Source organism: Budorcas taxicolor, chromosome 10 (genome assembly GCF_023091745.1).
Source record: "Budorcas taxicolor isolate Tak-1 chromosome 10, Takin1.1, whole genome shotgun sequence".
Classification (NCBI taxonomy): Eukaryota; Metazoa; Chordata; class Mammalia; order Artiodactyla; family Bovidae; genus Budorcas; species Budorcas taxicolor.
Genome location: NC_068919.1, coordinates 15,081,799 through 15,107,177, shown reverse-complemented (window position 1 = coordinate 15,107,177; position 25,379 = coordinate 15,081,799). Strand labels below are relative to the sequence as shown.

At 35.8% G+C, this 25,379-nt stretch overlaps 1 protein-coding gene across 2 annotated transcripts in view; it reads right to left on the bottom strand.

Moving 5' to 3' along the window:
• The window catches only part of PIAS1 (protein inhibitor of activated STAT 1), a 125,143-nt gene that overhangs the window by 68,737 nt on the left and 31,027 nt on the right, over window positions 1-25,379 (bottom strand). For both annotated transcript variants that reach the window (XM_052646143.1, XM_052646144.1), the window contains exon 2: window positions 18,148-18,592. In XM_052646143.1, coding sequence (XP_052502103.1) covers window positions 18,148-18,589 — 442 coding nt within the window. In that variant the 5' untranslated portion in view covers window positions 18,590-18,592. The remainder of the gene's footprint in view (window positions 1-18,147; window positions 18,593-25,379) is intronic.

The following is a 25,379-nucleotide window of genomic DNA, read 5'->3' as shown; positions in this document are numbered from 1 at the left end:
AAGAAATGGCAACCCACTCCAGTATTCTCGCCTGGAGAGTTCTATGGACAGAGGAGCCTAGTGGGCTACAGTCCATGGGGTTGTGAAGAGTGGGACATGACTGAGTAATTAACACAATTATCACTAAACATGTACAAATAGCTGTCACTACCCTGGACTCCCATTCCTAAGCAGAGAACCTATGGGTTCAAACATGGAAATATCATGATATCAAGATTAATGGAGTTGATTGAGAAGAATCCTCAAACCAAAGTGGGCTTCTTAGATTCAGCTCTTTGCTCCAAAACCTCTGCTCTCCTAAGGTGCCAAATAATCAAAACTAATGCCAGAGATTCTGTCTGACTACAGTCCCCAGTTAAGCAGAAGAGTGTTTCCCTAGGTCAGTGTCTGCCTCTCCTAACAAGAGCACCTCACTAAGCTCATTATGATGCTAATGTTTTAAAGATCCAGTAAAAATTTTTCACAGAACATGACCCAAAACATAAGCCAATTTCATCTCTGTTCAACCAATGAAACAGCAATCTGATCCAATGCTGGAAGAAAGTTTACTGTGCTGAATATCTACTTAAATATGGCACACTATTGTAACAGAGAATTTCAGGAACTCTCAGTAGTCAGGCTAATAATCCACTGACTTGTAGAACCAATTCCCTTCACTCTATAGATGAGACTGTTTTCTTATTTTACAGACTTTGGAAAGAAAATGAAGGAGTCTTGTGGAAATTAATAAGAGGTACATCTACAGGCCTGGAAAAAATGCCATAGTAAGGAGCTAAAAAGAGTAGACACCCAAGAAGAAGGCAGAAGGAGGTGGGAGAAGCATGAAGACAGACAAATGGGAAGATGCCAAAAAAACCTTACTTTCCACTGAAATTCGGTCTGTGCCAGTTTTGCACATGGGTTAAGAGAATAGTTTCTTCCTGCTCCTCAAGTTGACCTTCCTGTACCTCAAAACCATTCAGAAAATCCAGAAGGTCTAGAAGCAAAGGTTATTCTCTTCATGGGCACAGAAACAGGTGTTTAACCATCATTTTTAAGCTTGGAGGAGAAAAGGGGATGCAAATGGTTTAATATTTCTAAAGTAAACATTTTCATTTCTCCTACTCTTTTGAACTCTGGGTGCAAATGAGTGCATTCTCTTACACATATTCTTGTATGCAAATGTCTATGTATGCAAATTAAGAGTATTAAAATAAATCAGCTGGAAAAATAAGTCTCACCTTTAATTGAATCAGTATCTAAACTGTTGTTTGCTTACAGCAGAAAAAGTATGCTCTGCAATGACCTTCAGTTGAAGAACTGAATGAGACTGATAATTATCACTTTTTAAAGGGTAAAATGGTTAACAGTGTGAATGATTTTTTAGGTATCAAAAAAATTAAGTGTCTATCCTCTAATTTTATATAGCAAATCTAATACATGTAGGGCAATAAGAGATATAACAAACTACTATTAAGAACTATAGTTTCATTTTATAAAAGTTAAAACACATCTCAGAAGTTACTCTAAAAGCACAAGGGGGTCAAAAGAGATGCAATGCTAGACTGGAGAGCAAGTAGAAGCAAGCTGCAGACACAGAAAGGCTGATATAGATTACTCATTAGGTAGTAAAAGCTCCAGCACTTTAATTCTAGTCACACCAAGTGTCATTCTCTATTAACAGTCTTTTGATTTAGCAAATCCAGGTCTTGTGGTGGGAAGGTAAGAATTAATATGAAAAAAAATCACATATAGAAATACAATCTTGGTTTTAAATTTACTTCGAAAGCACACCAAAATCTATACAAAGCATAAGAAAATTACACTCGAACACATAAAAGATAAATACAAACACATGAGCTGTTTTACTTTATTGAAAAGTAACCATGGGATGAATTCTAGAGAAATTTCAATCTTAAGCAGAAATACAAGTTATACCATCAAGGCTATTAGTTAAAGAATAATGTGTTATTTCTATTAAAAAGGAAGTTAATTCACATCCTAAGTGAACTTGAAAATATGAATTTCCTAATCTGCTATATGGATAAAACTGCAATTTGATATGCTAAATACTGTTATAGCTCACCTCTTTTGGTTGCACTTTAACTCAATTCACAATATATTTGTCAGATTTTCTAGTCCCCAGTCCACCTACTTTGGAGTTGAAAAACTCCTTGTTAGCTTTTAGATTCTATAGAGACCTCTCAAAATAATCTGAAATAAAGCGCTAAAGTGAATGTCTATTTCTCCATTCGACAGCAATTCTCTTATAACTATAATTATTGAATCTATTAAGATTTCTACTCTTATCATGCAATGAGGAAAATGCTTCTGTCAATGACTGTCATGTAAACTTCAACTGTTAATATAAACTTTGAAGAAATAGCCATCAACATACTTCTGATAAAATAAATCAACAAATAAGTTAACAAAGTGGGGGAAAGAAGAAAAACACATTGATTACACTGAAAAATTAACAAAGCTGTTAAGAAAACTTAGATTTAAAAGTGTCTGGTAAACTAAAATTGGCTTCCCTAGTGGTTCAGTGGTAAAGAATCCACTTGCCAATGCAGGTTCAATCCCTGAGTCAGGAAGATTCCCTGGAGGAGGAAATGGCAGCTCACTCTAGTATTCTTGCCTGGGAAATCCCATGGACAGAGAGAGGAGCCTGGCACACTACAGCCCACAAGGGTGCAAAAGAGTCTGACATGACTTAGCAACTAAACAACAACAAAAACAGAACTTTAAATAGTAACTACTTAAGGAAACAAAGATGGCAAAACAAAGACCAAACATAACAGTGTGTGCATGCTAAGTTGCTTCAGTTGTGTATGACTCTTTGCAACACTAGAGACCACAACCAGCCAGGCTCCTCTTCTATGAGATTCTCTGGGCAAGAATACTGGAGTGAGTCACTATTCCCTTCTCCAGTGGATCTTCCCAACCCAGGAACTGAACATGCATCTCCTGCACTGGTAGGCAGATTCTTTACCACTGAGCCATCTGGGAAGCTGCTAAAAAGCCAGCTGCTGCTGCTAAGTTGCTTCAGTTGTGTCCAACTCTATGCGACCCCATAGACTGGACTATGCAGCCCATCAGGCTCCACTGTCCCTGGGATTCTCCAGGCAAGAACACTGGAGTGGGTTGCCATTTCCTTCTCCAATACATGGAAGTGAAAAGTGAAAGTACTTATTATTTACAAGAGGAAAAACTGCCTCAAGGAGATACCACTTCATACCCACTAGGTTGGTTATAACCAAAAAGACAACAACAAGTGCTAGCAAGAATGTCGGAGAAGGTGATGGCAGCCCACTCCAGTACTCCTGCCTGGAAAATCTCATGGGCGGAGGAGCCTGGTAGGCTGCAGTCCATGCGGTCGAGAAGAGTCAGACATGACTGAGAGACTTCACTTTCACTTTTCACTTTCATGCACTAGAGAAGGAAATGGCAACCCACTCGTGTTCTTGCCTGGAGAATCCCAGGGACGGGGGAGCCTGGTGGGCTGCCGTCTATGGGGTCGCACAGAGTCAGACACGACTGAAGCGACTTAGCAGCAGCAGCAGCAGCAAGAATGTGAAGAAACAGGAACCCTCATATATCACTGGTGAGACTGTAAAATGGTACAACTCCCTTGGAAAACCGTCTGGCAGTTATTCAAAGGTTAGACAGAGTCACCCAGTATTTCCACTTCTAAATATATAACCAAAAAAACTGGCAAATATGTCCAAATAAAAACATGTATATGAATATTCATAAGCTTTATTCATAATACTGAAAAAACAGAAACAACCAAAATGTCCATCAACTGATGAATTTTAAAAATGTGGTACAATGAAATACTATTTTGCTATAAAAAAGAATCAAGTACTGAAACATGCTATAACACGAATGAACCTTGAAAACATTATCCAAAATAGGCAAATCCATAAAGACAGAAACTGCATTAGTAGTTCCAGGGGCTGGGGAGTTGGGACTGGAGAGTGACTGATAATGAGCATAAAGTCTCTTTTCAGGGTGATGAAAATCTTCCAACACTGACAGTGGTGATGGTTGCACGACTCTGTGAACATACTGAAACCAATGAATTGTACACTTTAAAAGAGTAAATTTTATAGTAAATTCAATCCTAAAGGAAATCAGTCCTGAATATGCATTGGAAGAACTGATGCTGAAGCTGAAACTCCAATAGTTTGGCCACTTGATGTGAAGAACTGACTCATTTGAAAAGACCCTGATGCTGGGAAAAATTGAAAGTAGGAGAAGGGGACAACAAAGGATGAGATGGTTGGATGGCATTACCGACTTGATGAAAATGAGTTTGTGTAAGCTCTGAGAGCTAGTGATGGACAGGGAAGCCTGGTGTGCTGCAGTCCATAGGGTCACAAAGAGTCGGACATGACTGAGCGACTGAATTGACTGATGTATCAATAAAGCCGCTATTTAAAACACAAAGAACATTCTAAAATAAAATGCCACAAAAGGTTGAAAAAACAAAAAATCACAGCTTTTATCAGGCAAATAGTAATAAAAAGGAATCTTAAAAAAAGTAACAACACAAAACAAGGTAATCTTATGAGGAAAAGTCTAAAAGCAGGGGGAGGGGGAACAGTTTAATTCCAGACTTTCCCCCTCAGATTAGAACACAAAGGATGGTCACTGTCACCACCATTATTCAACAGTGTATTGTAATCCCAAAATGTGCAATAAGATAACAGCATATAAGGTACTAAAAGAAGAAATAAAACTGTCTCTATTACCAGATGACACTGTAGCCATATATAGAAAATTCCAAAAATTGAAAAAAAAAGCCTTCTTAGAACTAAGTAATGAGCTCAACAAGGTCACAAGATAGAAAATCAAGAACAAAAAGTCAAGCGTACCTGTATATACTAACAACCACCATGAAAAATCAAAATTTAAATTATAATACAACCTGTAATCACTCAACAGAGTGAAATACTTAGATAGGCTCTAATAAACAAGTGCAAGACTTGTATACTGAAAACTGCAAACAAAACGCTGATGAACAAAATAAAAGAAAAATTAAATGCAAAGACATTCATATATTGAAAGACTCAACGGATAAACTGTATATTATCCCTAAGTTGATATAGAAGTATAACTCGATTTCCATCAAAATCTCAGCAGGTTTTTTTTTTTTTGGTAGAGAGAGACAAGACCACTTTTAAAATTTATATGGAAAGGCAAAGAAACTAGAATAGCTACAAAACTTTTAAAACAAAACAATGAAGTTAGAGAAATCACTCTGCTCAATTTCATGAGACTATATATCTATGGTAACCAAGATCACGTGATATAAGTGAGAGACAGAAAACAGATCAGTGGAACAGAGCAAAGAACTCAGAAACAGACCCAAATAAGTATGGACAGTGATTTTTGACAAAGGTGAAAAAGCAGTTCAATGGAGGAAGGATACGGCTTTAAAACAAATGATACTGCAGTAATCAGAAATCTGTAGACGAACCTCACCTTATATAAAAGGTAACAACAAATGGAGCACAGATTAAATGTAAAACATAACAATATAAACCTTTTAGAAAAAAACCATAGGAGAAAATCTTTCAGACATATCTAGAGTTAAGCAAAGAGTTTTAGACTTTACATCAAAAGCATGATCTATAAAAGAAAAAAAAATTCAATTTTGCTCTGTATAATACTCGATCAAGAAGATAAAAAACAACTACAAAACAGGAGAAAATATTGGCAAACCACATATTCAACAAAGGACTAGTATCTAGAATATATAAAGAACTTTGAAAGCTCAATAATGAAAAAACAAACAAATACTCAATTAGAAAATGGATAAAAAATATGGAGAAAATTCACTAAAGAGAATACTTAGATACCAAATAAGCAAATAAAAAGATGTTCAATATTATTAGCCATTAAGCCAAATTAAAATCATAAGCTATCACTACACATCTACCAGAAAGGCAAAAGAAAAAAAGAACCACCACCACCACATGATGTAAAAGACTCAGAGAAACTGGATCACTTATACGCAGCCAGTAGAAATGCAAAATGGTATAGTTATTGTTTGTGCTTTCCGAGAGTCTCTGTTTCCCTCAGTCCTATGGAAGTTCTGTAAACAAATCCTGCTGTCCTTCAAAGTCAGATTCCTTGGGGATTCCTAGTCCCTTTGCAGGATCCCCAGGTTGGAAAGTCTGATGTGGGGCCTAGAATCTTTGCAACAGTGGGACTTCTCTGGTATTACTGTTCTTAAGTTGGTGGGTCACCCACTCGGCAGGTATGGGATTTGATTTTAACATGATTGTTTCCTTTAGAAGAAAAGTTATGATCAACCTAGACAGTGTATTAAAAAGCAGAGACATCACTTTTCTGACAAAGGTCCATATAGCCAAAGCTATGGTCTTTCCAGTAATCATGTATGGATGTGAGAGTTGAACCATAGAGAAGGTTGAGCACCAAAGAATTGATGCTTTCGAACTGTGGTGCTGAACAAGACTCTTGAGAGTTTCACAGACAGCAAGGAGTTCAAACCAGTCAACCCTAAAAGAAATCAGTCCTGAATATTCATTGGAAGGACTGATGCTGAAGCTGAAGCTCCAATACTTTGGCCACCTGATGTGAAGAACTGACTCATTGGAAAAGACCCTGATGCTGGGAAAGGTTGAGAGCGGGAGAAGAAGGGGACAACAGAGGATGAGATGGTTGGATGACATCACCGATTCAAAGGACATGAGTTTGAGCAAGCTCCAGGAGATAGTGAAGGACAAGAGGCCTGGCATGCTGTAGTCCATGGGGTTGCAAAGAGTCAAACACGACTTAGTGACTGAACAACATAGTAACTGTGGGAAATAATTTTGCAGTTCCTTTTAAAACTGGAAATGAACTTACCATATGGCTCATCAATTGAATACTTGGGCATCTATCTTAAAGAAAGGAAAATTTATTTCCACACAGAAACCCATATATAAAGGGTAATAGCAATTTTATGCAAAATAGCCAAAACACTGGAAACTATCTAAAATGTCTTTCAGTGCATAAAATGGCTAAATAACAGAATACCATGCAATACACTACTTCCCAGAAATAAAATAGAACTACTGATATACACAACAACTTGGATAAACCTCAAAGAAATTATGCTGAGTGAAGAAAGCCAATCTTTAAAGGACATAAGGCATGATTTTTTTAATATTGGTGAAATAATTTAGAGACAGAGCACTGATTAGTGGTTGTCAGGGACTAGGCATGGGGGAGTAGGGTAGTGAGGCTACGAAAGGGTAGAAATAGGCAGTCAGGTGGACTTGGCGGTAGTTACATGAAGCTACCATGTGATGTGATGTTCAAGCTGGTTTTAGGAAAGGCAGAGGAACCAGAGATCAAATTGCCAACATCCGTTGGATTATCGAAAAAGCAAGAGAGTTCCAGAAAAATATCTATTTCTGCTTTATTGCCTATACCAAACCCTTTGACTGTGTGGATCACAATAAACTGTGGAAAATTCTGAAAGAGATGGGAATACCAGACCACCTGACCTGCCTCTTGAGAATCCTGTATGCAGGTCAGGAAGCAACAATTAGAATTGGACATGGAACAACAAACTGGTTCCAAATAGGAAAAGGAGTACATCAAGGCTGTATATTGTCACCCTGCTTATTTAACTTCTATGCAGAGTACATCATGAAAAACGCTGGGATGGATGAAGCACAAGCTGGAATCAAGATTGCTGGGATAAGTATCAATAACCTCAGATATACAGATGACACTACCCTTGTGTCAGAAAGCAAAGAAGAACTAAAGACCCTCTTGATGAAAGTGAAAGAGGAGAGTGAAAAAGTTGGCTTAAAGCTCAACATTCAGAAAACGAAGATCATGGCATCTGGTCCCATCACTTCATGTCAAACAGATGGGGAAACAGCGGAAACAGTGATAGACTATCTTGGGGGGCTCCAAAATCACTGCAGATGGTGACTGGAGCCATGAAATTAAAAGACGCTTACTCCTTGGAAGAAAAGTTAGGACCAACATAGACAGTATATTCAAAAGGAGAGACATGTGTATACCTGTGGCAGATCCATGTTGATGTATGGCAAAACCAATACAATATTGTAAAGTAATTATCCTCCAATTAAAAAAAAATTATACTGTCAAAAAAAAAAAAAAAGGCAGAGACATTACTTTGCCAACAAAGGTCCGTCTAGCCAAGGCTATGGTTTTTCCAGTGGTCATGTATGGATGTGAGAGTTGGACGGTAAAGAAAGCTGAGTGCTGAAGAATTGATGCTTCTGAACTGTGATGTTGGAGAAGACTCTTGAGAGTCCCTTGCATGCCAAATAGATCCAAGCAGTCCATCCTAAAGGGAATCAGTCCTGAATATTCTTTGGAAGGACTGATGGTAAAGCTGAAACTCCAATACTTTGGCCACCTCATTCGAAGAGTTGACTCATTGGAAAAGACCCTGATGCTGGGGGGGGACTGGGGGCAGGAGGAGAAGGGGATGACAGAGGATGAGATGGCTGGATGGCATCACCGACTCGATGGACATGAGTCTGAATAAATTCCAGGAGTTGGTGATGGACAGGGAGGCCTGGTGTGCTGCAGTCCATGGGGTCGCAAAGACTCAGCAACTGAATTGACTGAATCATGTGATAAAGTTGCAGAGAGGTATACACACAAAAATGAATGCATATATAACCAATATAATTTGAATAAGCCCTGTGAGTTGTACCAATGTTAATTTTCTAGTTATTAAGATATTGCACTGCAGCTAGAACAGATGCTAACAATGGGGAGGCTGGGTGAACGGTAGACAGGATGATCCTTACTGTGCACTTCTTTGTAATTTTCTATGATCAATGATTATTTCAAAATCAATTTAAAAAATAAACACAAGCTATAACTTGGAAAAAAATATTTACAAATCATGTATCTAAGGACTAGTATCTAGAATACATATATGGCAACTCTCAAAATTCAACACTATATAAACAAACAATTAAATTAAAAAAATGTGAAACTCTTTGACATATATCACAGCAAGATCCTCTTTGACTCACCTCCCAGAGTAATGGAAATAAAAACAAAAGCAAACAAAAGGGACTTAATTAAACTTAAAAGCTTTGGCACAGCAAAGGAAAGAATAAATAGGATTAAAAGACAAAGCCAGAATGGGAGAAAATAACTGCAAATGAAACAACTGACAAAGGATTAATCTCCAAAATATATAAGCAGCTCATGCAGCTCAATACCAGAAAAACAAACCAATCAAAAACTGGGTGGAAGACCTAAACAGACATTTCTCCAAAGACATACAGATGGCTAACAAACACATGAAACGATGCTCAACATCGCTCATTATTAGAGAAATGCAAATCAAAACTACAATGAGGTATCACCTCACAGTGGTCAGAATAGCCATCATTAAAAAATTCTACAAACAATAAATGCTGGAGAGGATGTGGAGAAAAGGGAACCTTTTTGCACTGTTGGGAATGTAAAGTGATACAGCCACTATGAAGAAGAGTATGGAGATTCTTTAAAAAACTAGGAACAGAACTACTGTATCACTCAACAGTCCCACTACTGGGCACAGTAAGTAAGTAAGTAAGTAAGTGAAGTCGCTCAGTCGTGTCCGACTCTGTGACCCCGTGGACTGTAGCCTACCAGGCTTCTCCATCCATGGGATTCTCCAGGCAAGAATACTGGAGTGGGGCATGGACCCTGAGAAAACCATAACTGAAAGAGACCTAAGTACCCCAATGTTCACTGCAGCACTTTGTACAACAGCTAGGACATGGAAGCAACCAAGATGTTAATCAACAGATGACTGGATACAGAAACTGTGGTACATATATACAATGGCTATTACTCATCTATAAAAAGGAACACATTTGTGTCAGTCCTAATGAGCTGGATGAACCTAGAGCCTATTACGCAGAGTGAAGTCAGTCAGAAAGAGTAAGACAAATATTGTATATTAACTCATGTGTATGGAATCTAGAAAGATGGTCCTGATGAACCTACTTGCAGGGCAGCAGGGGAGACACAGAAATAGAGAAGAGACTTGTGGACACAGTGGGCCAAGGAGAGGGTGTGACGAATGGAGAAGAGCAAGGACAGATATACATGACCATATGTAAAATAGACAGGCAGTGGGAATTGGCTGGGTAACACAGGGAGCTCAACCCAGTGCTCTGTGACAGCCTAGAGGGGTGGGATGGGGTGGGAGGTGGGAGAGGGACTCAGGAAGGAGGGGACATATGCATATCTGTGGCTGATTCATTCTGATGTACGGCAGAAATCAGCACAATATTGTAAAGCAATTATCCTCCAATTAGAAAAATAAGGAAAACAATATGAAAGACATGCACAAATATTTCAGCAAATACACATGGAAAGATGTTCAACATCATCATTAGCTATTAGGGAAAGAAATTAGAATACAATGAGATATCACTACATACATAATTAAACACTGAAAATAAAAAGCAACAATAACATATAAGCTGGGAAGGATGAAGAGAAACTGCATCTCTCATATATTGCCAGTGGAAGCAAAAAATGGTATGCACACTCAGGAAAACAGTTTGGTGTTTCTTCAAAAAACTAAACAGATACTTAGGACTCAGAAAACTCACTACTGGATATGTACTTAGGAAAAAAAGAGGAAACAAATCCATACAAAAATCTATATATGAAAAAGAAAAAAGAAAAACTGCACATCAGTGCTTATAACATTATTTGTAGTAGACAAAAATTGAGGAAAACCATAACACCCTTCAACAGGTAAAAAGGTAGAGAAACTGACACATGCATACCATGAACCGCTACTGAGCAATGAAAAGGAATGGAACGCAAGTTCCCAACACAAATCATCAACAAAGTCAAAAGATATCCAATAGAAAAAACACCTGTGAATTATATCACAAAGTGCTAAATTCCTTAATTTTACAGATCAAAGAAAACCAATGTTTTTTAAGTCCTTGAATTTAATGACTAAACTTTTAATATGTTGACTGCTTGACAATTTTTCTTTGGTTCTGTATTTTCTCATTTCTCAGATTAAGCTTATTCTTTGAAACAAAATGTTACTTTAAGATTTTTTTTTTAATGAGACCATTTTTTAAGGTCTTTATTTTATTTGTTACAATATTGCCTCTGTCTTTCCTTTTGGTTGTTTGGCTGCCAGGCATTTGGGATCTGAGCTCCCCCACAAGGGATCGAACCTGCACCCCCTGCATTTGAAAGGCGAAGACTTAACCACTATACCGCCAGGGAAGTCCCACAGACGCCACGGAAGTCCCATAAACCAATTTTTAAATGAGCAAAGTTCACAGAACAGTTCAAAGAGAAAGAAATATAACCGTCTCAAACAAACTTAATCCTCACTCTTAAGAGATGCCAAGTAAAAACTTCAATGTGTTACAGATACTGACCTAATCTGAAGTGTTCAAAAAGTTTAGTAACAGAGTATTGCTGAGGCATAGGAAAAAAAAATATTCTCTACATAGCCACTAGCATTATGAATCGGCAAAAACCTTTTCTGGAGGGAAATTTGGCAACATCTATCAAAATTTTAAACACACATTCTACTTCTAGGAATTTATCTTATAAAAATATTGGATATATTTGGACATGTGCATAGGGATATATACCCCAGAACAATCTGTGTAATACAGCTTTTTTGTGTAATACAGTTTTTAATAGCAGAAAAGTAAATGTCAATCAACAGAAGAATATTTAATAAAACACAGTCCAATAAACTGCATACTAAGCAGATGCTAAAAAAAGATTGAGGCAAATATGAGGACAAAAACTTTCTGGAAAGACATAAAAGGAACTGAAAGCAACACCTGTGGTTGAAATAAAATTAGGAGAGAGACTTCCTTTTCACTATAAACTCTTTGGTAACTTTTGACTTTTATATTAAGTAAAAATGCATTAAAAATGTATTTTAATTTGAGTAAAAATTAAATATAATAAATAGACCGAGAGACTAACAGTTTCATTTTGATAAAACAGAAATAGACTCACAGACACAGAAAACGAACTTATGGTTGCCAGGGTAGGGGAAGGGGGTTTAAATTAGGAGTTTGGGAATAAAATATATACACTTCTATACATAAAATATATAAGCAACAAGGACCCACTGTATAGCATAGGGAACTATACTCAATATTTTGTAATAAACTACAATTAAAAAGAATATATATATTTATATACAAAGCTGAATCACTTTACTACATACTTGAAACTATTATAAATATTTTAATAAAAAGTTTAAAAAATAAAGTTGCATTACTTAATGGACACTAGTGTATGGTAATACTATTGTATACAACAACAAATGTAACTAAAATGCATAAGAAATAAATTAGTCAAATTTGCCAAAGTTTAAAATAAATATTCTCTACATCTTTTAGAAAAGAAAAGAGAAGAAACCAGTGCTGCCAAATTAGGAAGACAAGTTTCTAGGGAAGAAATCCGCCTACAGAAAGAATTAGTGCTTTTGATTTCCTAAATTTCAAGTACAGAAGAGCACAGCTTGCGTTGAATTGTTAGAAGGCAAATTTTCTAAAAGCAGAGTAAATCATAAACCTTTGAATGCCCTTTTCAATGCTTATCAGAGCCTGCGTCCTTGAATTTGCATCACCTGATCTTCAGGCACTGGCTATTAGGCATGTCAGAGAAGGCAAATTCAATTATAAAAAATGAGAGGAGAAGGAAACTGTGAAACCTAATCCAATGCCAGAGGAGCCCTTGGCAGAAAACACTGGTAACCAATGTTATTAAGATGTAGCAGAAACCCGACCCGCACTGCACAAAACAAGATGGATCATTTTAACTATTTAGGAATGCTGACACCATCTGCTGTCTTATTTCCTAAGGCAAAAAATCAAGTGTGTGTGTGTATGTGTGTGTGTAATTGGATGAATAAATATATATTAATTCAAATATTTTCTATAAATTATTCACACATCTTCCCAAGTCTAAAATAACCGTAATTTCCTTTATGCAAATGTTCTACTTTAAAAAGGAAACAGAATGACCTAGCTTTCTAAAATACTGAGACTATAAACCCTATACACTTAGGCTGTTGAACTTTCCTAGGAGTATCAATACACTGTTCCACATCGAAGTAGAACTACTCGTAATAGAACTCAGGAAAATCAAATACACATTGAGAAGATATGTGGTGTTTTAGACCTGTGGTGTTTAATGAAAAAGACTGTTTGACAAACATTAAAACCTATATAGAAGCCACCTTCCAAGACTTATGAAAAGAGTGAGGGAGGGATAAATTGGGAGACTGGGATTGACATATACACACTACTATATATAAAACAGATAATAATTAAAGATTTTAAAATTAAAAAAAAAAAAGAACCTACTGTATAGCACAGGGAACTCTACTCAATTCTCTGTAATGACCTATATGAAAAAAGAATTTTAAAACAGAGTGGATATATGTATATGTATAACTGATTCACTTTATTGTACAGCAGAAACTAGCACTTTGTAAATCAACTATACTTCAATAAAAAATAATTTTAAAAAAGACTTAAAAAGAAAAAAGTGACTTGCTTCATGACAAACTGAAGAATGACATCCATATGATCAATTAAAATGTGTTTCAGATTCTTTGCAAAAAAACATTAGAAAAGACTTTATTTATTGTATTTAAATAAAGTGGAGCGCTAATAAGTGTTTACTGTGGTTACTACATAAAAGGTTCTTTTGAGAGCATACAGATGAATATACCAGAGTTGATTTTGAGGAATAAATACCAAAATTTTATTAAGAGCACGCAAGAAAGTGAAATTGATTTGGATGGGAAAGAACAGACAGATATGTAAGGGGGACGGACGTCGTGGAAAGTTTAATGGAAAAGGCTTTTCAAAGCACCTGAAATAGGCCTCATAGAACAAATAGGTTTTAATACTGACAGACAAAAATACACAGTAAATTAAGCGTTTTACTTTATAACCACCTTTACCTCATCTCCCAATTCTTCCAGTTACTATGAACAATCAAAGAGTTCTCTTTAATATGTGTTCCAAAATGAAGAAAGACCTTAAAATTACTTACTGTTAAAGAAATAAAATGATTATAAAAATGGATAAAAATTATCTAATAAAGCAGGGGAATGCCAAAACTATTGTTTTTAGTTAGAAACACGAACCACGCATACAATACAAACATTCAACTTACACTGGAACCTCGTAAACTCTGTCTAAATTTAGTGCTTACAGATAAAAACAGATGGGGAAAAATGAAAAATTAAATTTATTCATCACATTCTGGACTCAAATGATCATGATGAATTAGCTAAGTACAGGTCAAAATTAAATTCTTTAGAGTTTGTAATGATTTTAAATGTATGTATGTTGAGAAAGAAAGAGAATGCTGCAAGGCATTTAATTTTTCAGAAAATAGTTTTCTAGATTCAAAACAAACAACCTACTAGCAAAAGCCATCCTTTAGAAAACGGAATTCTACAATGAGGTAGTCACCTCAATTAATGAAGTACAGAGAAAGTCTTTTAACAATGTCAAAAATATTACAGATTCTTTTTTTCAATAGTTTCTGTTAGTTAGCAGGGCTTTAAAATATGTTCATTCTAAACTCTTGCAGATTACTCAGAATCTTTTTTCAATCTTTTCAGAGTCTCTGAGTATTTCCATCCCACAAATACTGGATCAATAAACTCCCACAAATCACTTTCTGGCGAGCTTCCTATGTATAACCAAATTGTTTTATTTTATTTCTGTGATAAGAGTGAGAAACTAGAAATCTATTTACATCCCACTAAGCAATTTTATACCACCTATCATTTTGTGTGTATATCAAAAATAATGGATTTAGTCATGAAGACAGGCTTCCCTGGTGGCTCAGACGGTAAAGAATATGCCTGCAACGCAAGAGAGCTGGGTTCAATCCCTGGGTCAGGAAGATCCCCTGGGAGAAGGGAATGGCAACCCATTCCAGTATTCTTGCCTGGACAATGCCATGGACAGAGGATCCTAGTGGGCTACAGTCCATTGGGTCGCAAAGAGTCAGACACGACTGAGCAACTAACGCACACATTCATAAAGTCTGGTGTTCTATTAATACGAAGTCATCACAAACAATGAGCTGGTGAATACTGAACCACTGCTCCTAGGAGAAACACAGGGTTAAGTTCCTATAAGCCTCTGATCACAACATTTTCAACAACTGATCAATATCTAACCTTGTTTTCTGTGTGTTTCTATTTAAAGACACAGTATTTGATATATATTGATAATTCATTAACACTAAGTTCACTGCCAACAGCATTGTAATTCATGCCTGAGCGAAAGTGTACATGTCTATTTTCTCCATAATGCATATCACAGCCTTTTTGCATTTCAGAATATTATAGATAAAACTTCAGCACTATGTTTGGGGGCCATTTTAAACAATGTGATCACCAACAAAAAGCACCGAAATGCAAAAACTGTAGTATTAAGTAGAGTGCAAAGAGGACATTTGTTTATGAGAGCAGAAAACAAGAAGACAAGAACCACCTAGTCAACCACAGGTTGAATGCTCCCATCAGCAAACTCAAGTTTTCTGCAGCTCTGTGCATGTCTCTAAATGGCTATGCAACTGTTGCAAGAAGTGATTTTGAATTTACAAGCAAATTTGAGATAGCACACATTCACTCACCAGAATGTGCAAATAATGAGGCTCAAAAACACAAAGAAAGTTCAACTAAATAAACCTTATGGGAAATATGTTAGCACTTCAGTCAATTTTGTAAATGCAAGGGTTTACTTATTGGATTTCAAGAATGGGTAAAACTTTATGACACTGTTCTTAAACTGTTACATGAAAACACTCCATTAAAGCATTCTATAACTTTTCAGATGAAGCATAAAGAGAGAAATATTATTTAAAATTCACTGACTACTCTTAAAAAAGTCATTAAGAAGAAAATATTATATAGAAAGATAGCAAAAGCTATCTGTAGCTTTAATGTAACTTTTTATGAACTATCTCCTTCTAATATCTTTTTAGGGGAAAACCAGATGTTTACCTGTTATTTTTACACACTAAAAAGTTCATAAGGATAAAGTATCCTGAAGTAATAAAACAAGATACTAAGCTACAAAGGCATAAAAAATTAATGTAGACAATTAGAAGTGAGCATATAACATATACACTTAAGCAAAGTACCTCAGTTAAATATCAATAATTTAAAGGCTCAATTTTATTTATTTAAAACATTATTCAATATAACCATAATGTATATCCAGTTTGCATTTCTACTTGTCATAACAAAGTTTTTAACAGACATGTATGTAAACATCATCTATTCACTCTGGTACCTGAAATTCATATTAGTGAAACTGAAAACAAGATATGCCAATTATTAACCATGTTTTTGGCAGCAAAAAACTAGAAGATAAGTCTTTTAATAAAGGACTTATTTAGAACACAGAATTAACAGTCTTTAATAAGAAATGAGCTACTATATATACACATGCTCACACATGTACACATACACATTATATACACATGTGTATGTATATATATGTGATGTGAAAGTCGCTCAGTTGTGTTTGACTCTTTGCGATCCCATGGACTGTACAGTCCGTGGAATTCTCCAGGCCAGAATACTGGAGTGGGTAGCCTTTCCCTTCTCCAGGGGATCTTCCCAACCCAGGGATCGAACCCAGGTCTCCCACATTGCAGGCGGATTTTTTACCAGCTGAGCCACAAGCGAAGCCCATGTGTATATATGGCCTCCAACAAAAATGGGAAGATGAACAAGGAGAAATGTCTATACCATATTAGTAAGACAAAGAGAGGAACAAACAAGTCACAGAATACTATGTACAGTATGATCCCTTCTTAAACACGAGAAACATAACGTGCTTATCTATGCATACACACTCAACTGCTAATGAGGAACGGAATTTGGCCCTTCCATTTTTTATAATGAGCGTGTATCAGTTTTAGAAGTTTCCAGCAGGTTCTCAACAAGTGTTTCCTTATTAATGGCTATTTTACAAATGTGATAAAATTCATGTTGTTTGAAAATGACTCCTATAATCTTAATTTATTCATGTATTCTGCTAAATATAATTTAAAACAAACATTTCCTAGTTCAAGAATTTCTGTAAATGTTCTCAAATTCAACACTCACCAATCCCCCAAACTGAAATGTTTACTGATTTGTAACAGGGATTGACAAATTTTTTCTGTAAAAGCCAGACAGTAAATATTTTAAGGTTTTGCAGACATGCATGGTCTCTGGTGCATATTCTTCTTCATCTTTGTTTTCACTTTACAACCCTTTAGGAATATCATAATAAAAAAGTTCTTAGCTCAGATTCACCAAAACAGGCTGCAGGCAGGATTTGCCTTTCCAGCCACAGTTTGACAATCACTGATTTTTAACAACAAACCAGCATCTGGAAGTCTGATATTTTAAATGTATTACACTGAATGTATCAGAGATCCCAACAGAGTCAGTTTTCTTCTACCTTAAATAAAGTAAGGGAGCATACAGCAATTAAAACTTCTAGTTGATTAATACATGGAATTCTATTAATATATTAGACACTGACCAAACAATGGGAAAACATAGTACATGAAATTTCAAGTGTTTATTAGTATTATATAACCATGATCATGTGTGTACCTGTAAAACACACATATTCACTTGAAAAAGTCAACTGAAATTGAAATACTACACATCAAAGCTCACATCTCCTTTTATAATAATTTACACCATTTACTCATTTAAATAATCAAAAATATCAAGTCATTTTAGATGTCATCAACCCTTAAAAATTAAAGACAATTCAGAGACTGACAGTAATTACTGGGCTTTGATTTTGTAAAGGTTACTATAAAATATTAATCAACAATCTAAAATATTATACTTTTAAAAACATTTATATTTTTGGAAAGTTTTTAACATTCACGGTGTCAGCACCCATCCCTGAAGACCTGAATATACTTTTTCCTGTCTAAAAGACAGCTTATATACATTTGATTTTGTCTAAAACTGAAAGATTCTTATTACCATCTGGATGCTACTACCAAATATAAAATTGATTATGAATGATAATCTGGGTTACATTCAAACTCAAAAGTGAAAATGTATCCTCCAATAGTAACCAAATAACCATTACAGAATAATCTTACCTAGACTGGTGGGTTTTATCAGTTCATCCAGTAAATCATAAAATGGTAATTTTTGAAGTTTTATATCCGGATGGACTGGGTGAAGAGCTGATGTAAGATGTGGGAGTTCCAGTTCATGTTTAGGTCCCAGAAGAGAAACAGGGAGTAACGGTGATGATGCAGGGTGACCATCATAAGTGAGTTGTGGAATGGTAGATGGAGACAAAGTTGCTGGCATAGGACTTGAATGTACGTTGGGGATGGACAAGTCCGCAGGCGTCATGATTTTCTGGGGGAACCTCCGCCTATAGAGTTCTTTAATTTTCATTTGTACAGCAGGACTGCAGCCAGCCTTTAGCAAATGCAGGGCTTTTGTGAGAAGTTCGTGTTTGCGTCCGTGCTTGTTTCTCCCAGCGTAGCCCAACAGTACTTGGAGTTCAGAAACTCTAAGGCTCATAACCATTTGCTTAGAGACAAAACAAAATGTGAAACATTAGTATTCCAATAACATAATTTACAACATTAAATGATACTTTATTATAACATTTTATCCTTATGTTTTGTTTACAAAGGTCAGTTCCGTTACAGTCAATTCTAGTTATTTCAAACTTAAAATCTAACCATTTAAAGTAAGTAAACAAATAAAATTAAAATTAATGTTCATAAATCCACTAACTTCTACCTAGGGTTATGAAAGCTGTAAAATAAAGCAGACATGAGGTAAAACTACATCTCACCTCATTTTACTGTTATAATGAAAAAGTCAGGTCTTTACCAAGCACTTACTAAGTCTCCAAGAGAGTACTGAGTGCTATGTGGATGGCAAAAGATAATGAGCCCTCAAGAAAATTTGTTTTCTTGGGGAAAATTATATATATACATGTGAAAGACATAAACAATCCACCTCAAGCACCAGATGTAGGCATGATACAAATATTGTAACATTATAGACAATTGTATTCTATACTAATTTGGGGATTTATAGGGCTTAAACTATACCTTTTTTGACCCATTATATACCAGATACATATGACATTTTCATATGGATTGTCATTAAATCTTTACATCACCACAAGGTGTTACCCTTCCTGCTTTACATGTGAAGAAACTAGTTAAGAAAGGTTAAATAATTTACCTAAGGCCACTTAGCTACTATAATAAATATCAACCAGGATTCAAACCCAGATACGTGTAATTTTAAATCCCATGATCTTTCATTAAACCATTAGGATGAAACTGGAAATATACTATTGACTCTATTGGCAAAGCTAGGCTAAAGCGTCCAGAAATTGGGAATTCACCGTCAGTCCAGGGATTAGGACTCTGCTTTCACGGCTGAGGGCCTGGGTTCAATCCCTCATGTGGAAACTAAGATCCCATAAGCACAGCTAAAAAGTCCAGGAATTTAATCCACATGTCAAAATCCATAAGCCTGTAGTAAAGAAATCTAACTTTGTTTAACTCTCTGTTCCCAAATTTCTTTCTCCTTTTCCCCCAACTTTTAATACTAAGAGACCACCAACAGGAAATATCAATGTATACCAATTCTCTCATTTTACAGTTGAGGAAAATGAAACTCAAAGGAAAATATGACCCAAGATCTTAACAGCTATCAACAGCAGAATCCTGACTTCACCATCACTGACAGAAGGTGTCAGGGTGAAAGACACATGTAAGCTCACCATCTGCTCTCTATTTTCCCAACTGTTTTGTACACTGGTGCGTGTGTGCTCCGTCGCATCTGACTCTGCAACCCCATGGGCTATAGCCCACCAGGCTCCTCTGTCCATGGGATTGCCCAGGTAAGAAAACTGGAGTGGGGTGCCATTTCTTCCTCTAGGAGATCTTTCCAACCCAGGGACTGAACCCGTGTCTGTGTCTCCTGCATTCTCAGGCGGATTCCTTACCACTGAGCCATCAGGGAGGCCTCATCCCAAATACCAGTAACACAAAAGCTAAACTGGCTTTCCTAATTTATGACCACTCCCTGAAATGACATACATTTCAAGCCAATCATCTAGAAGTTACCTACATATTACAAAACAATCAAGAAAAACAGAAAAACAAGCGTATAAAGAGCTTTAAATGCAATACAGGTGGTTAATCAAAAAACTATGAGCCCTTCCCCTACCTTCTCTGGCCTGGTTTCCTCAAAGCTCAGCTTTTGTCATCCTTGCCTTTTAGGCCTGGCAGAACTAAATGATTCTCTTTTCACTACCCTCACAGGTCATTTTTCATATCTTTATTTAGGCACTTATTTTGCTGTACTACAATTTTATTTTTATACAAACAATTCCATGATCAGACTGAGGGCCTCTATGGTACAAGGTCATGTTACCTTCAGCTTCTAACACTAAGGCCCAACAATAATGCCTTGACAATGAATGATGAACAAAATTAGAAAGTCATACCAAAACAAACGGTGGGGATGGATTCTACAGGGATAAGTTATACATATAACTAAAAAATAACTCCAAACGAACTCCCAAGTTCTTATGTTCATACAAAGATATAATGTAGACCTTAAAAACAAATTTTACCCCAAATCCTATAAATATATCTTTCTTTAGATTGCTATCAGAGGTTAAATAATTACTATAATGTCAATTTCTCCCTACTATTTAACCTGTCCTAAGAGTATAAAATAGTTTTAAAGATTTTTTTTTATTACTTATTTTAAAAGGAACAGAGATTTCAACAGAAAAGCACTGTATTAGTTAAGTAAGCTTCTGCTCTTAGAGAATAACATGAATTATGCTTCAAAGATTATAGGTTAAAAATAAATTTAAGTTGACATTGGTTAAATATATTTCATTTTGCAGAGAAAGCACAATAAAGTTTTCAAAACAGAATGTCTTTCTATTTCAATTCAATTCCATTCTCCTAAGTCAAACACAAACAAAAATCAACCATAAACTTCTCACAACTTTTGTCCTAACTCTATGGATGTAAGGATTTAAATGCAGCACAGATGGATTATTGCTCTATTTCTATGGAAGAGTACATTGACAACTCACATAAAATTAAATCTTCTGATTGATCATCAAAAGAAAAAAGTTAATGACATAGGTATAATTTTTGGTTTTGTTATCACAGGATGCATAATTAATCATAATTACTGTCCTCATTTTACACATGGAAAAACTGAGCCCTAGAAAAGTTAAGAAATTTGTTGAATGTTACACAACTACTTCAACTCCAAACTTACTTTTATACGATGCTAGTCTTTTAGAGAAAACAAACCACATGCCTTTTAGTTAGGAAAAAAGATCAACTTATTTAATATTCAATCTCAACTTTAAGCTTCAACATTTTAGCCTTAAAAAAATTGGTGGTTAAGATAAAAGAAAACTTCTGGATTCAAATTAACCGCTGCACCTTATAATCAGATATAGTGAAAGATGAGGCTCTATCGCTACTACTGGAGCAGCTTCTGCATAATCTTAAGGTCTGTAATTAGCATGCAGTATTTAAAAAATCAAGTAAAAGAGGGTGGGAAACACAAATATCTGAAGTTCTCTATTACTCAAACCAAAAACTTCAGAGAAGTATGGAGCAGTCAATTCACAGTGTACAGTGCTGACAACAGAGGTAAACTAAACACATCTGAAATGTTGAAACGCAGTGTATTTGAATCTTTCATGTGTTTAAAATCCCCATTTGTTAGCACTGTAACAAAATGAATATTTATAACTAAGGATAACATCAACCACTGCTACTACTAGAAATCACTGCCTTCTCAGACAGCACTGTGCTAACTCTACATGCCCAAATGATAGTTTTCAGAATCCTAAGGAATTTAGAATGTCTGAGAAATGTACCTATTTTGTATAGAAAGCATTCTGTGAGGGACATCTTTCTAAAATGAATCTTTTTAATCAGATAGAAATATATATGGTTTTAAAAGTCAAAATTATAGAAGGAAAACATGTCCCTTGCCCTGCCACCATTTTTCACATCCTTAAGGCAACCATTTTCAAGTCTTTTAGCTGTTTCTTCTGGCATTTCCCCCCGCATTTCTACTATATAGTAAGTCTTTTAGAGTTATTTAAAATAACTAATATTTTAAATTTAAAAATTGTTTCCTATTAAAAGGTGACGATTTAGATCTGTTATATCTCCTCTACCTCCATCTTTCTTTTTTAAAATATTTATTCATTTATTTGGCTCTTCTGGGTCTTAGTTGCGGGCGGCATGAAAAATCTTTTTTGCTTTTTTTAACTTGCAGCATGCAAGATCTTCAGTTGCAGAATACAAACTCTTAGTTGTGGCATGTGGGATCTAGCTCCCTGACCAGGGATGGAATTCGGGCCCCCTGCACTGGGAGCGCAGTCTTAACCTCTGGACCAGCAGGGAAGTCCCTACCTCCACCTCTCCATCATTATTTTTGGTTGAATCAATTGCTGGTGTTTACATTATTACTATGGCTGTAAATAATATTCACAGATGAGCCAAAAGTACATCATGATTACTGTTTATTTTTTGTATGACCTTACTTCTAGTTAACAACTGTACCATTTTTGTATTTGCTTAGTTTTCTATGAAGTAATAGTTAATTCATCTGCAAACTGCTAAAGTGCAACTTTCCTGTCAACATATTCAACTATATCAGGTAAATCTCTGTTTTACTTTCCTCCTTCAAAATATACTTCCTAAAACCCTCCATTAAGTTCCAATCTGAACTGCTTGATCTCTTGGTCTGGCACAAAACTGTGGTGATGGAATTTCCCTCTAACTTAGCCTGGGAATTCCCTTGTCACTTGTGTTGGACCTCGTTTCCTTGATCTCACTTCTTCCTTTCTGGATTTTCTCTTTTTAGTGGGGTATTTCCCCCAGTAACTTCCTGAAAAGAGGGCACGGGAAGTACACTTTTTAAAAATCCCTTGTATCGTCTAAAACTATCTTCATTTACTCATACTTAACAAGTGAGCTTGGCTCAGTACAGAATTCCAGACGAGAACGTATGTTGCATCATAATTTTGTAAGGCTTTCCTCATCATCTTGTTAAGAAACCTGACATCTTTCTGATGGGCAATCTTTCAGTCATCTATATATCCCTCACAGAAGTTTCTCATGGTTTTGTTTTTAACTGTATGAACTGACCACGGCTAAATTTTTACATTTAGCGATGTATGTCCATCCTTCAGTCCTGGGAAGATTTCTTACAGTAATCTTCCTTTGACTTCGTTCTCTTTTATGTCTATTATTTAGATTATGGCCTTCCTAAACTGTCTAATTCTCTTTTGCGCTATTTTGTTTTTCCTCTTGCATTTACATCTCTTGTCTTTAGCTCTATTTTCTGGGAGATTTCCTACACTTTATCTTCTAACTCTTCTTTTAAAATTTTAATTTCTATGAGTTGTTTTCTGTTTGCTGCACGTATCTTTTCTATTCCTTCTACATCTTGTTCTTATTTTACATGAATTTAGTATCTTCTTTTCTCTTGAGGATATAAATAAATTGGGTGTTTGACATTGTTGTTTTCTTCAGCTGCCTGCATTGTCTCTATAATTTGAGTTCTTTCTTACTATTTTCTCTGGTCTCTGCCTCTCAGGCTTGATGTTCTCCTTGAGCAGGAAAAAATCTCTAGCTGTACATTTATATCTAACAGTAAGTGCGTGCTCAGTCACTTCAGTTGTGTCCCACTCTGTGCGACCCTATGGACTGTAGCCCACCAGGCTCCTCTGTAAATGGGATTCTCCAAGAAAAGAAAACTGGAGTGAGTTGCCATGCCCTCCTCCAGGGGATCTTCCCAACCCAGGGATCAAACTTGCGTGTCTCCTGCGTCTTCGGCATCGCAGGCGGATTCTTTACCACTGAGCCACCCAGAAAGCCTCATATCTACTAGTAAGATGACAAAGATGAGCAGATGAACTGTGTGAGTGACCAGACGAGGATACTTCACTCCAGGATGATCAGGCAGGAAACTTGGCTATCATGAGGATTCCTTTTTTTCCTTTGATCTGATCAATTTTGGCAGAAAGGAATCCCTCAACCTTCTGGTTTGGCAGTTTAAGACTGGCTTCCAGTGTTCTCAGAACACAGTAGGGGAATAGGGAGGGAGGAAGAAGAGGTCCTTACCATTCAATAAGAACACATTTCAACTTAATCTCTTCTCAGATATTTAAGATTTTACACACACAGACACACACATTAGACTGTGTGTGCCTGTATAAGAACACTAGTTCGACCACAGAGGAAGGGACCATACACTGAGAAAGATAAATAATCAAGCAATAGTAATAAGTATTGTAGACTCAGTGCTTTCTGAGATTAAATAAAAAGTGCCAATGTTACTTTCTCATTAGCTATGACCCTATGTTATTAAAGGTCATAACTAAATTCCGAATAAGAATTAGGTACTTCCTTTTGAACCACCTAATTACCCTTGTTCACACATTCCCAGTGCAGTATTTTAAAGGATTAGTCATGAAGCAGACCCTGTATTATGAATCTTTATGTTATCAATTTGTAACTAATCATAAAGCAAAATGAATTCTAAAGGTAGACAAAAGAGGCATTTAACAATGTTCTAGTATTTCATTTATACTTTTGCTTTCTGTCCACCAAAAAAAAAACCAATTATCGAAAATACTGTGCATAAAGATGGTACAGTACACCAAAAATATTTTATTCATTATTTTCAAAGTTGGATTCTTCTTTCAGTGGAACTGACTTTGGGATCATTTCTAATCCTTTCCATTTGAAATAGTTAATAAACAGTTGTTAGATTAGCAATTTGTCAGCAATGTCCAGTTCAACCAGAAAACCTAGTTAGACAGTTGCTACTAAAGGAGCAAGTTAGGTTGGTTGCATACTTCTCCGTAATCTTGTTCCACCCAACTTCTCATCTTTTATTGATTTCTTAATATAAGATGACCGAAAAATGACCTGCTGATTATCTTTCCTCTTCTGGTATCTTCCATCACATGGGTTGCATTTAGCTCCGATATAATGACAAAACATGAAGATTCCATTCTCCTTCAAGCAAAGTACAAACCTAACATTCTGTTGAAATGGCATACCATGGCTTTGATTTTTGATAATTTAAACATCATTCCCATTTCTGTACTACCACAAAATCAATAGCTATGTCCTTTAAAAGCTCCTTCTAGATGATAACTTGAATACTAAAAATAAACTCAAACCAAAACAGTTTAAAATTTGGATAAAATATTACTTTTATAATAAAAAAGTTTAGCTTAATTTAAAAATCAAGAATTTAAACTTCTTATGCACAGGTAGGAAAAACA